The sequence below is a fragment of the Vanellus vanellus genome (assembly GCF_965231255.1).
Source record: "Vanellus vanellus genome assembly, contig: HAP1_SCAFFOLD_47, whole genome shotgun sequence".
Lineage (NCBI taxonomy): Eukaryota > Metazoa > Chordata > Aves > Charadriiformes > Charadriidae > Vanellus > Vanellus vanellus.
In genome coordinates this window covers 316,839-332,982 of record NW_028127064.1, presented here as the reverse complement: position 1 = coordinate 332,982, position 16,144 = coordinate 316,839, and the positions used below count along the sequence as shown (strand labels likewise).

Here is a 16,144-nt window from a genome sequence, read left to right as displayed (position 1 = left end):
TAAGGGCCGCCCAGGACCCCTTACGGACACCCTAGTGGCGTCCCAAATCTGGGTTCTTTACCTGCTGGGCAAGCCAGTAACACACTGTGTGGGAGCAGCCAGCCAAGCCGGTTTCAGAGCACAAGAGGTGAGAGGCAGGGAGCTGCCATCCCACTCAGCTCCATCTCCGCCGTGCCGTGGCTGTGCAGAGAGAACTTGGGGGCAGCTGCAAAACAGCTCAGCCCGGGCTTATCTCAAGATGGCACAGAACAACCAAAACCAAATGGCCCTTAACAAACAAAATGCCCCGAGTCCCATCCCACCACTCTTCCCGTGACGTTGAGCGCCGGACATCACAAATTGGCAACAGGGACTTCGCTATCGCCCCACCAGAGGGAAATATCCCAGACAGTGTAATCCACTCAGGCATAATCCTGCACCCTCACCGAGTCAGGAAATATAAACGTCAGGGTCTGGGGAGACAAATGGGGAATCCTCCAAGGATACAGCTGGCCCCTCAGAGATCCGTCCCCCCCATCCAGGACGCCGTACAGGGTAACTTCCCCGGGATGGAGCGACCTCACCTGAGAGAGAGAGGGTAAGTGACTAAGAAACATCCGTACGGTATAGGGCATGCGATTGAGTTTGTGACTGGTGCACTCTTTTAAGGCATTAATATCTAGCGCCCTTGTGGTTTGTGTTGCTACTTGTCGGGGGCATTTGTAGCTCGCAATAGTGGATCCCGCTAATTTCTTTTAAATTGCAATAGTGTAATCGCCATCGCACACACAGAACTTGCAATAGTGACGTATTGGACCCGTGAGCGAAGTCCAAAGAAATTGTTAATTTGAACCTCTCAGTGAAGCCCTTTTTCCCGTTTTGTCACACTCCCCGAGCCACTGGGTAAAGCGACACCTGGCAAAAAAACCACCACCACCACCCCAAAAAAAACCCCACAGCACATCCCCCACTCCCCACCCACCCCTTCTCCCCCCATCACAGCCATGGGGCAAACTCCCACCACCACCACCCCAATCTCAGCTCGGCCGTGACCCCCCCGAGACACTGGAACGAAAGCAACGGAGAGCAGCTCAGGCTCGTGTGAGCTGGAGAGATTTCTCTTTGTTTTTTGATGTTGTCGTTGGGTGGGTTTTGGTTGGTTGTTTTGCACAGAACACTTTGCAGTGTGGTGTCGCAGCCCCCAGGGCCGGCGCTGGCACCGCCACCTCACCCCCGGCTCTCGTCCCTTCTCTTGCCCGATGGCTTTCACCACTTTCCTTGCTTGGTTTGGTTGGTTTTTTTTTTCCTTTTTACCTTTCTTTTTTTATATTTGGGGGTTTTGTTTCCTTTTCCTTTTTTTTTCCTCTTCCCTCTCCTTTTTTCATTTTCCCTTTTTTTCTTTTTCCCCCTTTTTTCTTCCCCCCCTTTTATCTCCTTTTTCTCTTTGTTCTTCTTTCCCCTCTTTTTTTTTTTCTCCCCCCATTTTTTTCTTTTGGTTTTTTTCTTTTTCTCTTTTCAAACATCTCTCAAGCTTTCTCTGAAGGAACGGCCCCTGGCTCTCAGCCAGCAGAAGGAGACTATGGAAGAGCTCTGGCACCCGTGGGATTGCTTTCCTTCTCCCGCCTCGCACTCAGTAAGAGTGTGTTTTCCAACTCGTTTTTTTTTTTTATTAAGAAAATAAATAAAAATAATGCTCCAGCTATCAGTTTTACAAGGCATAGAAAATCTCTAAAAGGGAAACAGAAGCGCAATGTGCTGAGGTATGAAAACCTGAGGTAGTTTTTGTGTGTGGATGTGTGTGTGTCATTTGGGGTTGGGGGTTGTGTGTGTTTTATTTTTGAAATAAAAAAAAAAATAATAATTTTGCTAGTGTTTTGGTTTTTTTTTTTCCCAGCCCTGGGCTGACAACCTCTTGGAAATCTGTTTTCCCCCCCTGCCCCTCTTTTCCCACCTTCTCTCCTTGCAACCGGGATCTTTCCCCAAAGCGTTTACGGCCGAGCACGGCCTTTCTTTAACCTCTAGAAAAGCCGGCTTGTGCTAAAAAACAAACATCCCCCTCCCGCCCCCACCCCCTCTGAAATGAAATAAATAAGTAAATAATTAAAATCCTTACAAAACTTAAAAATCGCCGTTAGTTTTGTTATCGTTACATTAATTCTAAAAACTGATGAGCCGCTGCGCTGTGTGCCGCAGCCCAACCTCCCCCCCTCAACGCTGGGTGAGCTCCTCTGGCCATGCCTGGGATGAAAAACCGGTGGCTTTTAGGAAATAAAAAATAAAAACAAAAGAATAATAAAACCTCTCTTTCTCTTTCTCTCTGCCTGTGTTAGTCCAACTAAAGGGACAGCGTCGGGAGGCGAGGGAGGAGGAAGGGGGAGGCTGTGGGATGGAGAGAGCCCTCCCCGTACCCCTCGGCTGTGCATCCTCGCAGCACTGTGGGGAATGGGGGGGGGGGTGTTTGGGGGGGTCTTTGGTTTGCACAGGGTGGCCGTGGTGGGGGCTCAGCCCCATCCTTACAGTGCTGGGGAGCACGGGGCTACCAGGCGCAGAGTCCCTCCCCCAGTGAGGTGCTTTGGTGCGCTGAGGTGTTAGATGGGGTGGCACAGCCCCTGCCCGCCCCGGGAGGGGGGACACCATCTCTCCGGTGGAACTGGATGGGTGGGAGGGAGGGAGGGAGCAGAGCTCTGGGAGCCATGGAGAAAGGTGTGGGGGTGTCCCTCATCGTGGCAGCCCCCAGCAGCCCTACCCCGCCACCCGGCCACCCCAAGGGACACCCAAGCCCCATCTTGGTCCTCTCCCCGTTGGGTGATGCCCTTCCACCCACCCCGGAGGTGCTCTCCTCTCCTGCGGGGGGGACGCCCAGCGCTCGCCTGGCTAGAGAAGCACCGGGGGGGTGCTTAGGGGGCATCTGAGCTTCCCCGTTAGAAGGGCGTAATTAGTGCACCATTAATAACCATTAAGAACGACTTTGGCTTTGCTAACCAACTGCGGCGAGGCCCCCACCCCGCTTTAGCACAGGCTTCCTGATGCCAACGCCTCCCCGAGCCACTGGGTAAAGCGACACCTGGCAAAAAAACACCACCACCCCAAAAAAAAACCCCACACCACATCCTCCACTCCTCACCCACCCCTTCTCCCCCCATCACAGCCATGGGGCAAACTCCCACCACCACCACCCCCAATCTCAGCTCGGCCGTGACCCCCCCGAGACACTGGAAAGAGAGCAGCGGAGAGCAGCTCAGGCTCGTGTGAGCTGGAGAGATTTCTCTTTGTTTTTTGATGTTGTCGGTGGGTGGGATTTGGTTGGTTGTTTTTCACAGAACACTTTGCAGTAGAGGACAAAAACGTGGTGTCGCAGCCCCCAGGGCCGGCGCTGGCACCGCCACCTCCCCCCACCTCCCCCCCCCTCCCCCCTCCCCCGGCTCCTGTCCCTCCTCCTGCCCGGGGGATGTTCCCACTTGTCGTGGTTTAGGCCAAATCCACCACTGGGGACCCGAGGGACCCCAGCCCGGACGAGCCCCCATGCCGGGACAGGCGGCGGAGGGGCCGGTGTTGTTGCGGTGGGGGGGGCGGCGGCGGTGGTGCCGGTGCCGGTGCAGGCGGCGGCGGCGGAGGAGGAGGCGCCTGTGCCGTTGCGGTGGGGGGGGCGGCTGCCGGTGGTGCCGTTGCTCCGGGGGGGGCGGCTGCGGCCGGGCCGGGCGGGGCCGCGGTTCGCGCCGCTGCAGATCGCCGAGCGGCTGCGCGGGTCTGAGTGGCGGCAGCGCACGGTCCCCTCCAGCTCCCCCTGCACAGATGTTTCACATGAAACCACCCCTGCACCACATTCAGGAGCCCCAACAACAAAATCACGATCTTAACAAGGTACCAGTCCTTATCCTCAGAGCCCAAAAGGCTTCCATGCCCCAGCTCTGAGGGTGTCACATCAGCATAAGTATCAAAGGGCGAAGTAAACATCCCCCAGGTAGAACCGAAAGTATAATTAATAACAGAATCCATCACCTGATGCCCGAGATATACAGGTAGAGCCGTTACCCAACTCATCGTGTTATACATCTGAATTGCGAACCACACCAAAACGGCACCTTTAAATCTTCGCATAAAAAGACAAAGAATAAATGAAATTTGCAACACCTTTGGCAGGTTAGACCAAGCTGACTGCATTAAGGTCCAACAAAGCTGTTTAAAGGCATGATACACGATTTCGTCTATGAACGACATGATGCAAGCTGTCTGTTCTAATCTCTGAGCAAGTTGGAATTCAAACTATTTGGACAATTTATCACAGCTCTGGTGGAGCACTGTTCGGGCCCCACGTTGGGCGCCAATTAATCTGTCGTGGTTTAGGCCAAATCCACCACTGGGGACCCGAGGGACCCCAGGCGGGACCGACAGATGCTCCCCTCTACCCCTCTACAAAGAGAGAGGCAGAGGAGGAAAAAGAGACTTACGAGTTTAGAAGAAACTAAACTACTTTAATGAAATATTAATAATAAAATAAAAAGAAATAATGAAAAATATATACAAAACTGTATCAAGCTCCCGAGATGACAATCACGTCACCGGCTGGCACTGGGGCAGTCCCAGGCTGGACTCAGTGACGGACGGGAACTGGATTCCGGATCTGGAGTCAGGATTGGGATCACAGGCAGACAGAGTCCTCCTCAGACGTCGGCCATTGAAGGAAGAACCCGTGACCCTTTGATCCCTCAGCTTTTCTACTGAGCATGAGGGAGATGGGATGGAATACCCTGTTGGTCAGTTTTGGGTCACCTGTCCTGTCCGCTCCTCCCTCCAGGTGGGACCCCACTATGCTTTTCCGCTTCCGACCCTCCAACGGGGCAAATCACAAAGTTGTTTGGCCGTGGGGGTTATGGCAATGAGTATAAGCAGGAGCCTCTCTGCATCCCATGCCTGGGCATCAGCTGTAAACATTGGTCTGATCTCTCTGAGAGAGTGAACACTGTCTGCACAATATGCAGTTATTTTAGTAGTTAGAAGAGGCCCCGCTAAGCAGCGAAGTTACTGAACAAAATTGATTCTGTTTTACCTCAAACCAGGACAGTCATACAGGCAGAAGTACATGTCTGCACATAAACAAAACTGCTCAGCGTTGCTTAGAATCCTGCGGGACTTTGGTTGGGGAAGTTTGAAGCGCTCTTTTACATTTCCAAGGTGGGGAGAGACACATTGCTTTTTCCAAAAGGACTGAACTGTAACAATTTATATCAAACTGAGGTTGTTTAGCCTGGAGAAGAGGAGGCTGAGGGGAGACCTTATCACCCTCTACAACCACCTGAAAGGAGGTTTTAGAGAGATGGGAGCTGACCTCTTCTCCCTGGCGACAAGTGATAGGACAAGAGGAAACGGGTTCAAGTTATGTCAGGGCAGGTTTAGATTGGATATTAGGAAGCATTTTTTCACTGAAAGGGTTATTAAACATTGGAATAAGCTGCCCAGAGAGGTGGTGGATTCACCATCCCTGGAGGCGTTTAGGAAAAGGGTAGATGAGGTGCTTAGGGACATGGTTTAGAAGTGGTGGTGTTTTTATCAGGGTGGGTTAATGGTTGGACTTGATGATCTTAAAGGTCCCTTCCAACCTCACTGATTCTATGATTCTATGAAACAGTGACCTGAATGGTTGTTTTATTCTTAGATGATGGTTTCGCACGTGGACTTCTTTTCCCCCAAGTTGGTGCATTAGATGATCCTGAAGGATATTTGTCTCTAGAAAAAACACAGACATTGTTTCCTAATTCCAGCTACAATTTCAGGAAAGACTCTCTCAGTCTGAGCAGTGAATTGTCAGCGACAGCAGCTGAAGTGTCAGTGAAGGCATCAGGCGAATCGTACACCGTCTCTGCCCTACAAGCTGCTGTTAAATACAGACTTTCTCTCTGGCATTTTAAAGACCATTTGTAACTCGCAGCGTTTGCGTCAGCCTCACAGGATCTTCCAAATGAGGCGATTCTGCCACAGACACCCGTGACCTGAACAAAGGGAATGTTCCTGTGCTGAAAACCTTCCCAAAGGCATCAACTGCTTTTGGATCTGATGACTCCATAGTGCAGTCTCCTCCTTTATCTCTGCTTGCGAAGGCAGGAGCGGCCGGGCAGTATTACGGTTTGTGCTGGGCAGGGATTTTGCATCAGAGCACGCTGCCTAATGACTGACCACGTTCTGTAACACTTGGTTAAAAATCTTTATTATTAATACTCTGGTTTTCTGGGCATTGCAGACTAATTCCGTTCATTCCAATTACTAATTGCACAATAATCCCCAAATTTGCAGTTTATACGCAACATGTAAGTACTACCATTGGCAAATAAAATGCCAATGACGTACGGTACTAGACTGCACGCGGCTTTATTGGCAAGGTAAAAATAAAGTGAAATATGTAAAATGATTGTTACATCTGAAACAGATTACCAAAAAGAAAGATGCAAGACTCAGAAGCCACCTGCAGGCTTCTTGTCAAATTTATGACACAGTATGTGTTATGAAGGTGACAGTAGCGTATTTCAAAGATGGAAAAAAGATGAAGGAAAATATCATCCTGCACAAATGGCAGGAAGAGTGAATTCAGTCATCTGTCCCACAAAAATCACATGCAAAAAATAACAATATAAATCACAAAAAGTTAGAGTACATTTAAATCAATAACAGAAATCTGAACAAGACCCAAGCCCATGTTTATCCAACATGAAAAATAATCCTAAATAATGAAAAAAATCATAAATCCATCATAAACCTCCAGTGAAATCCTAGTTGTGGAAAAACACCATGCAAAGCGAGGTCATTCTTTCATCCCCTGCTGGGAGGAAACATCTGAACATGAAACTCTTCTTGAGAGAAAACTGAAATTTTACTGCAAAACTGATACTATTGCTATCAATATTTAAATATCAATGAAAATGAGAAGTCAAAGGTGGACTAATCCACAGTTTATTACATATTTCAAAAGAATAAATCACATAAAAGAGGGTGTAAAAAGTGGGGATGTGTATGTTACTGCACATTGGCACATTATTGCATTCATCCCTCTTTGTTGGCAGAGAAATTAATTCCTGCTATGGAGGTAGCTAAATTACTCTTCGTTAATATTCTGTCTGACTAATTGTAAAGCTTTATAAAGCTTTACATTTCTCCCTATGCATACCGCCCCAATCTACTTCTGAAAATTATGCTGGATCAAATTTACTCTTGCCTGTATTTAGGCAGAAATAACTTAATAGTCACCCGCGGGGACAAAACCAAAAGCAGCACAATACAGACGGGTATATTTGAGGCATGTTAAGAACCTCGTGTAAGCAGGAACCCACCTGTAGATCCATTGAGCTTTGGTTCTTGGGTGACAGTGACAGTACGGTGGACCACACATGCTGCGCTTCGAGGTTCTGAAGAACTGAAATGTCTTTCTTCCAGTTTCTCTCACATAAGGCATAGAAGCAGCACTTTCACCATCCTTACGTCGACCCCTTTGTTGGTGATGTGGTTTTACTTTGGGGTCTGAAGTGTGAATTCCTAAACGTGAAAAAACAAACATAAACAATAATGTTGGGCTATTACTCAAAATTTGACATATTGCAGGAGACTGGAGGATGGAAGACAAGATTAAATAAATGATCTTTGTTGATAGCCCAGTCCAAACATGTACTGACCATGTTTGACCCTGAGAACAGAAGTTAACTAGGTAGGTAGCGCTAAATCATCTAACAGTTTAGTCAATGAAAATGAATAAGCCAACTGTTTTCTCAAAATACCTCAAGCAGCTTTAAGTTTGCTCATCACAGACTCCACGGGTTTTTGAAATTCCCACCTTTTTTTTTTTTTCACAGAATCACGGGCTGACAGGGGTTGGAAGGGACCTCCGGAGATCATCTAGTCCAACCCCCCCACCAGAGCAGGATCGCCTACAGCAGGTTGGACAGGAATGCATCCAGGTGGGTTTTGAATCTCTCTAGAAAGGGAGACTCCACAACCTCTCTGGACAACCTGTTCCAGCGCTCTGGCTCCCTCAAAGTAAAGAAGTTCTTCCTCATGTTGAGATGGAATTTCCCGTGTTCCAGTTTGTGCCCGTCGCCCCTTGCCCGGTCACTGGGCACCGCTGAAAAGAGTCTTGCCCTGTCCTTACTGCATCAGTTGGCCTAACAGAGACTATCTATCTCTTTCCACAGATTTTTTGTCTCATTTAGATTTTTTTTAGTTTTTACAGATTCTTTTGGAATGCCTCTCACCTCATGTGAGCAACTTTGTTTTCAAAATCTAGATTCTGTTTTCTTAGTTCTTCCAGTTCTTTTTCAGTCTTGGAGGCTCTTACTCCAACAGCACAGTCAACAGCGACACTGGTACTTCTCAGTTTTTGCTGTAGAGCAATTTTCTCTTTCTCAGGCCCGCAACATCCAGTAAATTTACATTGAAAACTTTATTTGCTAACTTGCTTCCTTTAGGAGAAATGATTTTATGTCTTAAAGAATCCGCATTTGCAATTTATTTCCTTACTGAATCACACCCCCTTCTCTGTTTATTATGGTTACCTTGTAGACAGTATAGCTTTACCGAAAAAAAAAAAAAACCAGCCCCAAACCTGGAAAAAATAATGTCATAAACCACGTGCTGATCATGGCTGTGTTCTACATGAAATTCATGAGAGACTTGCTAAGAATAAATGCCATTTTGAAGCCGTTTCAGACCACAATCTAACAACAGCTACAACCACCGTCACCGTTTCCTTTCTCTTCTGCATCTTTTAGCAGTCAAACCCTGCCATTACGGTACTGAAGTAAACGGAACATTTGCAGAGGGTTTGCACATATGTCTTTTTTTAAGACACCTATGTGATCATGAATGGCTACTGAAAAAATCACAGTCAATATTCCTGTAAGCAATTTTGGGTCTTTTTAATTGGACTTCTCCGGTTTGGCCCTGTACTTTCTTTTCTGCCTTCATTCAAAACAACTGCTGCTACTAAGGGGCAGACAGAAAGCAAAATCACGGAAAAAGGAAAAAACAAGCACAATTTGAGAAAAATATCTCTAGACATTAAGCAACAGGTATTTTAAAAGCCTCAAATTAATTGGAAGCGTAAGTGCTGGCCTAGAGTAATATTTAATGTCCTAAATAGTCTGAATGTCATTATACAAGCATGCTATAATATCCCCGTATACTTTATGATTGGTAAGGGATCTTTAATTGTACAAAAAGGTCAGGAAGCATTAATATAGCAGTACTGAGCAACAGGAGCAGCAACAAAGAGCATGGGGAACGTGAAGAAGTTACAGTCACGAAACTGCTTTTCTTCTGGTCAGGTTTGGTTGGGTGGGCGGGTTTTTTTAGAGGCAATAGGGAGAGTTGGCCTGCCTGCACCGAGGCTGATGATGTCTTTCAAAGCCACGGTCTAAGTAACACATTCCTTGTCTTCTCTTACATCTTTTTTTTGGTTGTTTCTTCACATTTCTTCTCAAGTTCGCTTTCCAACTATTTAATTTTTTTCTGAAGTGCAGCTATCAGATTTTGTTCATCAGCTTTGCTCTGAAAAATTACACGCTTTCACAAACATAAAGTTTAATGACCACTACCTAAGCATTTTTCTCCACTCAAAAAATAAGGACTTCCTATTGGCAGAATTAGTTTACATTCTAAAGTGAATAACCACCATCAAGTAGCTGAATTAAAAAAAAAACAAAAACAAAAAACAAAAAAAAACACGATGATTCTACTGTAAATCCTTTACTTTTCTTCTGCAAGGAGAAAAAAAGAACAGCCAGGAAGACCACCAAGTTCCATTTTCCAAAGAAGCCTTAAAAGTGGTAATTCAACTCCTCACACTCCTTCAAACTTATTTCAAGGAGCAAGTATTTTTTCAGGCTCTTCCTGTTGTTTGAGGAATCTTCCAACAGCAAAGCTAACAGCTCACAGGTAACCCAGCTGGTGAGCAAACGTAAATTTTAAAATCAAGTGTAAGTCTCAATGCCTGCCAAGAGGACTTAATGTTTCCCCCCAAACCCAGCACATCGATGCAGAAACTTGACCAACATCAAACATGATTTTAAAAATCACTTCTACCTCAATGCTGCTGCTCAGCCTCCTGACTCCTTTCCTCAGTTCTTCATCTTCTTTTTCCACTTCATGTTTTTCTCTCAGCAATTTAGCAAACGCTTTTTGTTTTCTCTGGAGTTCTTGGTTCAGCTCAGGCCTTTCATCTGACAAAGAACTTTCCCTGCTTTTCCTTATTTTAAGGTTATCTGTAAATTTTGTAATCGGATATTTTACTTTCTCTATCTGTGTCTGGAAGAAAACAAACCAACCAACCAACCAACCAACCAGCCAACCAACCAGCAACCCCCCGAAATCAGGACTATCAACAATACAACAATGCAATACAACGATATGTTACCCAGTACTCACTGTCAGCCCTTTGTTTGTCAATAGTCTCCTGGACGTTCTATTTGTGTTGCAGCAGAAATAGTCTGCTGTTCAGCATCAGCAGTCGTTTCTGCTCGGAGGTCCAGAAGTGCTTCACTCAAAGCCTGAAAATAAGAAATTCAAGTTCTAGTAAGTGAAGAAGCTGCTAATATGAACATTACTAAACAAGAAAAGCCAGTTATATTTTACTCTCTTATATTATGCAATTACATTCTACACCCTGCTGTACTGTACACGGAGTCTGAAGCATTAAGCAACATGAAACATTTATGTGACATAGGGATTAATTTTTGTTGACTAACTTTCTGCTGCTTCTCTTTTTTGCCTAACTGGCTCTTCCACTGTTCCACCAGGTTTTTCAGCGTTGCTGTGAGTGCTCTATTATTTTCTTCTTTTTGGGATCTCTAGATCAGCCTTTACATTTGCTAATTCCTTCTCCACCTGAGATAAGATGTTCCTCAATTCATTTGCTTCATCTTTTAAGTTGTTCCACATCAACTGTGTGCTCTTCCTGAAGCCTAAGAAAAAAATAAGCATTAATAGGGCACACTGCGATAATTAAGTTAGCAAACTCCAAATAAATAATGATTTTATAGATTTTATTATTGTTAAAGCAATGACACACAGACTTGGAAAGAGCAAAAAACACTGACTCAACAAAGGCATCCTCCATCTAATAAGAAAATTACTCAAGAAGATCAGCAAAATGAGATGGGGGCATGGTTCATTCTAGTTCCTGGCCCTAACAGGAAAAGACAGCAGCACGCCTTTTCCCTTTTAAACAAGGGTTATTTTTTTGTGAGTTTAAGCTTGTTAGGCAGCAAGCCCAAACGGAGCTTTTTTCAGGAGAAAAAAGAAAATAAACAAAACATAAACTACCAAATATCACAGTAGCTTCAGGACAACTCTCGTACCGAGACCCGTTGACGATTTTCTTTTTCCCTGAATGGCACAAAGCTAACAACAGAAAGGCAGTTTTTTCTAAACCACAGTTTTTCAGTATTAGCTTCAATGAAGGGCTACAGATTAAAAATAATTTACAATTACCAACTGTAGTGACTCTTTTGAGTTAGTTTTTCCAGCCAAATCTTAAATTCAGCAAAAAGATGTTCAATCTGATAGACCAATCCTATAGCAGCAACACATAACTGACTTGATCCAATCCTGTTGTGACTTATGTTAACAGTCTAAAAACTTACTGGGGTCTGATAGTCTGATACTCTTGGATGTTCATTAAAGCAATTAGTTTTGTTTCTCCAATTGAGATGATGTTGTCTTTAATTTTCCAACAAGTGAAGGAAGATAATGATCCTGTTCTGCTACAGTTTGCTCCATTTCAGCTAAGTGGAGAAAATCCTTGCTGTTGGAAGGTGATAAAGAAAACCTTTTCGTTAACTCCTGTATAACAGAACAAATGTATGTGAGAAACACTTTAAGCTTTAAATCAAAGGTAAGCATTAGCAATGCATTTTGAAAAGAGCTTTATGTATCTAATGATCCACAGAATAACCAGTTAAATACAGGTTTCATCCTATAAAGCGCCAAGAGGAATTCTGCATTGAAATGGATCAATTTAACTTAACCACGTATTGAATGAAAAGAACAGAAAACAAAATATAGCTCCCTCTCCTAGAAGTCTCCATAAATTAGGAGGATAGGAAAAATGCCCATATATACTGAGGTGGTAACTTTGGTTTTTCACACTTCATCTCTAATCCATCTCTTGCCAATTCTCTCAAGAATAGTACAGTAATTCTTTATCAACGGTCCATTTCTTTTTTTCTGTCATCACTTAGTACTTACTTTTGACTGCAAAACTGTTCTTCTGACCAACAATTTTAAAAACTTGGGAACAACTTCTCTAATCCCACAGATGATACACACAACTCACCAAAGCAGTTTCTTTGAATTTATTAAGGGAATTGTCAGAATGCAAATTTAGCTTCTGGTGTTGAACTCTAAGGTTTTCCTCATGCTTCTTTGCTATTTCCTCTTGTTCCTGTTAGTTCAAAATAAAAATATAACTCTACTAATGCACACTATTCCAGAAAGTCATGAAACTACATTCCCTTCACGGTAATTGCTCACTCACTGCTCAGTACTGCTCTCCAAATTTTCCTCTAATTGTGGCAGTTTTAAAAATTCTCTTCTTCTTGCTATAATCAATGAGAGTGGTTTTTTTCCTTTTTAACACTACTGGAAAACAATCTGCCTTTGTAATTTTAAGATATGCAGCAAGTGGTATGGTGCAACAGGACAGGAACTGGGCAGGAAAACAGTTGGTGTCGCTCCTCACCAAGGGAAAAAAGGAGGACCCGGGGAATTACAGGCCGGTCAGTCTCACCTCTGTGCCTGGCAAGATCATGGAGCAGATCCTCCTGGGAACTCTGCTAAGGCACATGGAAAATAAGGAGGTGATGGGTGAGAGCCAACAGGGCTTCCCTGAGCACAAGTCATGCCTGACAAATTTGGTGGCCTTCTATGGCTGAGGTACATCATTGGTGGATAAGGGAAGAGCAACTGACATCATCTACCTGGACTTGTGCGAAGCTGGACACCGTTCCGCATGACATCCTGGTCTCTAAACTGGAGAGAAAGCAATTTGACAGATGGAGCACTTGGTGGGTAAGGAACTGGCTGGATGCCACACTCAAAAAGTTATCGTCGACAGCTCAATGTCCCAGTGGAAGCCAGTGACAAGTGGTGTTACTCAGGGGTCAGTGCTGGCACCAGTGCTGTTCAGCACCTCTGCTGGTGACATGGATGTTGGGATGGAGTGCACCCTCAGCTACTTTGCTGATGACATCAAGCTGTGTGGCACAGTCAACTTGCCTGAGGGAATGGATGCCATCCAGAGGGACCTGGACAGGCTGGAGAGGTGGGCCTGTGCAAACCTCGTGAAGTTCAACAAGACCAAGTGCAAGGTCCTACATCTGGGTCGGGGAAATCCCAAACACAAATCCAGGCTGGGCAGAGAATCGATCAAGAGCAGCCCTGGCTTGGGGGTGTTGGTGGATGAGAAGCTCAACATGAGCCGGCAATGTCCACTCACAGCCCAGACAGTCAACTGCATCCTGGGCTGCAGTCATTCTGCCCTTCTACTCTGCTCTACTCCTGGGCTGCAGTCATTCTGCCCTTCTACTCTGCTCTCGTGAGACGCCACTTGGAGTACTGCGTCCAGCTCTGGAGACTCCAACATATGAAGGACATGGACCTGTCGGAGTGGGTCCAGAGGAGGCCAGAAAGATGATCAGAGGCCTGCGTCAAGCTCTGGGGCCCCCAACATAGGAAAGACATGGACCTGTTGGAGTGAGTCCAGAGGAGGGCGACAAAGATGGAGCACCTCTCCTATGAGGACAGCCTGAAAGAGTTGCGGTTTTTCAGCCTGGACAGGAGAAGGCCCCGAGGAGACCTTAAAGCCCCTTAAAGTACCTAAAGGGGCTACAGGAAAGCTGGGGAAGGACTCTTTATCAGGGAGGGTAGCAATAGGACAAGGCGTAATGGTTTTAAACTGAAAGGAGGTTTTTAGATTAGATACTAGAGCGCAACAGCGCTCCCGCCTTAAAGGGGCCGCGCCATCGAATCGCCCAGCAAGACCGGGTGGAGCCCACTGCACCGACACCGCGTCCAGCCCGACCCGCGCCGCCACCATGAGGGAGATCGTCCACATCCAGGCAGGCCAGTGTGGCAACCAGATCGGGGCCAAGTTTTGGGAGGTGATCAGCGACGAACACAGCATCGACCCCACCGGCACCTACCACGGCGACAGCGACCTCCAGCTCGACCGCATCAGCATCTACTACAACGAGGCCACCGGGGGTAAGTATGTGCCAAGGGCCATCTTGGTGGACCTGGAGCCGGGCACCATGGACTCGGTGCGCTCAGGACCCTTCGGGCAGATCTTCCGGCCGGACAACTTCGTTTTTGGCCAGAGCGGCGCAGGCAACAACTGGGCCAAAGGCCACTACACGGAGGGGGCCGAACTGGTGGACTCGGTCCTGGACGTGGTGAGGAAGGAGGCGGAGAGCTGCGACTGCCTCCAGGGCTTCCAGTTGACCCACTCGCTGGGCGGTGGCACCGGCTCCGGCATGGGGACCCTCCTCATCTCCAAAATCCGGGAGGAATACCCTGACCGCATCATGAACACCTTCAGCGTCGTCCCGTCCCCCAAGGTGTCCGACACGGTGGTGGAACCCTACAACGCCACCCTGTCTGTCCACCAGCTGGTGGAGAACACGGACAAGACCTACTGCATCGACAACGAAGCCCTCTACGACATCTGCTTCCGCACCCTGAAGCTGACCACCCCCACCTACGGTGACCTCAACCACCTCGTCTCGGCCACCATGAGCGGCGTCACCACCTGCTTGCGTTTCCCCGGTCAACTCAACGCCGATCTCCGCAAGTTGGCCGTCAACATGGTGCCCTTCCCTCGCCTCCACTTCTTCATGCCCGGCTTCGCCCCCTTGACGTCACGCGGCAGCCAGCAGTACCGCGCCCTCACCGTCCCCGAGCTCACCCAGCAGGTCTTCGATGCCAAAAACATGATGGCCGCCTGCGACCCGCGTCACGGCCGTTACCTCACGGTGGCCGCCGTCTTCCGAGGCCGCATGTCCATGAAGGAGGTGGACGAGCAGATGCTCAACGTCCAGAACAAGAACAGCTCTTACTTCGTGGAGTGGATCCCCAACAACGTGAAGACGGCCGTGTGTGACATCCCGCCGCGGGGCCTCAAGATGGCCGTCACCTTCATCGGCAACAGCACGGCCATCCAGGAGCTCTTCAAGAGGATCTCGGAGCAGTTCACGGCCATGTTCCGGCGTAAGACCTTCCTCCACTGGTACACGGGCGAGGGCATGGACGAGATGGAGTTCACCGAGGCCGAGAGCAACATGAACGACCTCGTCTCCGAGTACCAGCAGTACTAGCAAGAAATTCTTGACTGTAAGGGTGGTGAGGCACTGGCCCAGGTTGCCCAGAGAAGCTCTGGCTGCCCCATCCCTGGAGGTGTTCAAGGCCAGGTTGGACAGGGCTTGGAGCAACCTGGGCTAGTGGGAGGTGTCCCTGCCCAGGGCAGGGGGGTGGAACTGGATGATCTTTAAGGTCCCTTCCAACCCAAACCATTCTATGAGTCTACGATTCTATGATTCTAAAGCAGAATCTTTACCGGACTCTTAGCAAAACTCCCCACATCTCCAGGACGGGGCGGGCGTCAGCAACATATCCTCACCTTTGATGTTTGAAGCCCACCACAAAGAGGTTTTCCACTCTGTCACATCCTGTGAGCTAAAACCATCAGCAGGTGCTGGCTCATTCTCGGGCTCGGTACCACCCAGACACGTGACCTGCAGTCCAAAAGTACCCCCGAAAAGACCTCGATAACTGCATTAACACACCGGCACGCACTTAAGATGTAAACACTGCCAAGTCTTCTCATATTTGCATCACATACAGAAGACCCAATTTAGCAAATCTAGCCTTTCTTCTGCCGAAACTTTCCTTACACACAGCTCATCTTCTGCCTTCATAAACTGCAATAAAGACCTGTTTGAGCACAAGGGCTTGAACGCTGTCTATGGTGAAGACGCCATTTAGACAAGCCCCAGGTTTTTTTCCTCAATGCCGCCTTGCTTCCCAGAAATCAATCAATACGAAAAGCTCCCTATGAAGACTGCATAAAAAAGCCAATTGCAAGTGCCTTTCCTTGCTACTGTGTTTGTCAGGCAGCATTCAAGGAAGAAAC

At 47.2% G+C, this 16,144-nt stretch overlaps 1 protein-coding gene across 2 annotated transcripts; it reads left to right on the top strand.

Moving 5' to 3' along the window:
* Window positions 1-14,051: 14,051 nt before the first annotated feature.
* On the top strand, window positions 14,052-15,329 carry LOC309685544 (tubulin beta-5 chain-like; the record flags this gene model as incomplete). 2 transcript variants are annotated; one of them, XM_082501291.1, is made up of 2 exons in its annotated part: window positions 14,052-14,224; window positions 14,336-15,329. In XM_082501291.1, the coding sequence occupies 2 exons, from the start codon at window positions 14,052-14,054 to the stop codon at window positions 15,327-15,329; spliced, it is 1,167 nt and encodes a 388-aa protein (XP_082357417.1). The 2 variants fall into 2 exon arrangements, with proteins under 2 accessions (XP_082357417.1, XP_082357416.1); XM_082501290.1 differs by having other exon boundaries at window positions 14,052-15,329.
* Window positions 15,330-16,144: the final 815 nt, after the last annotated feature.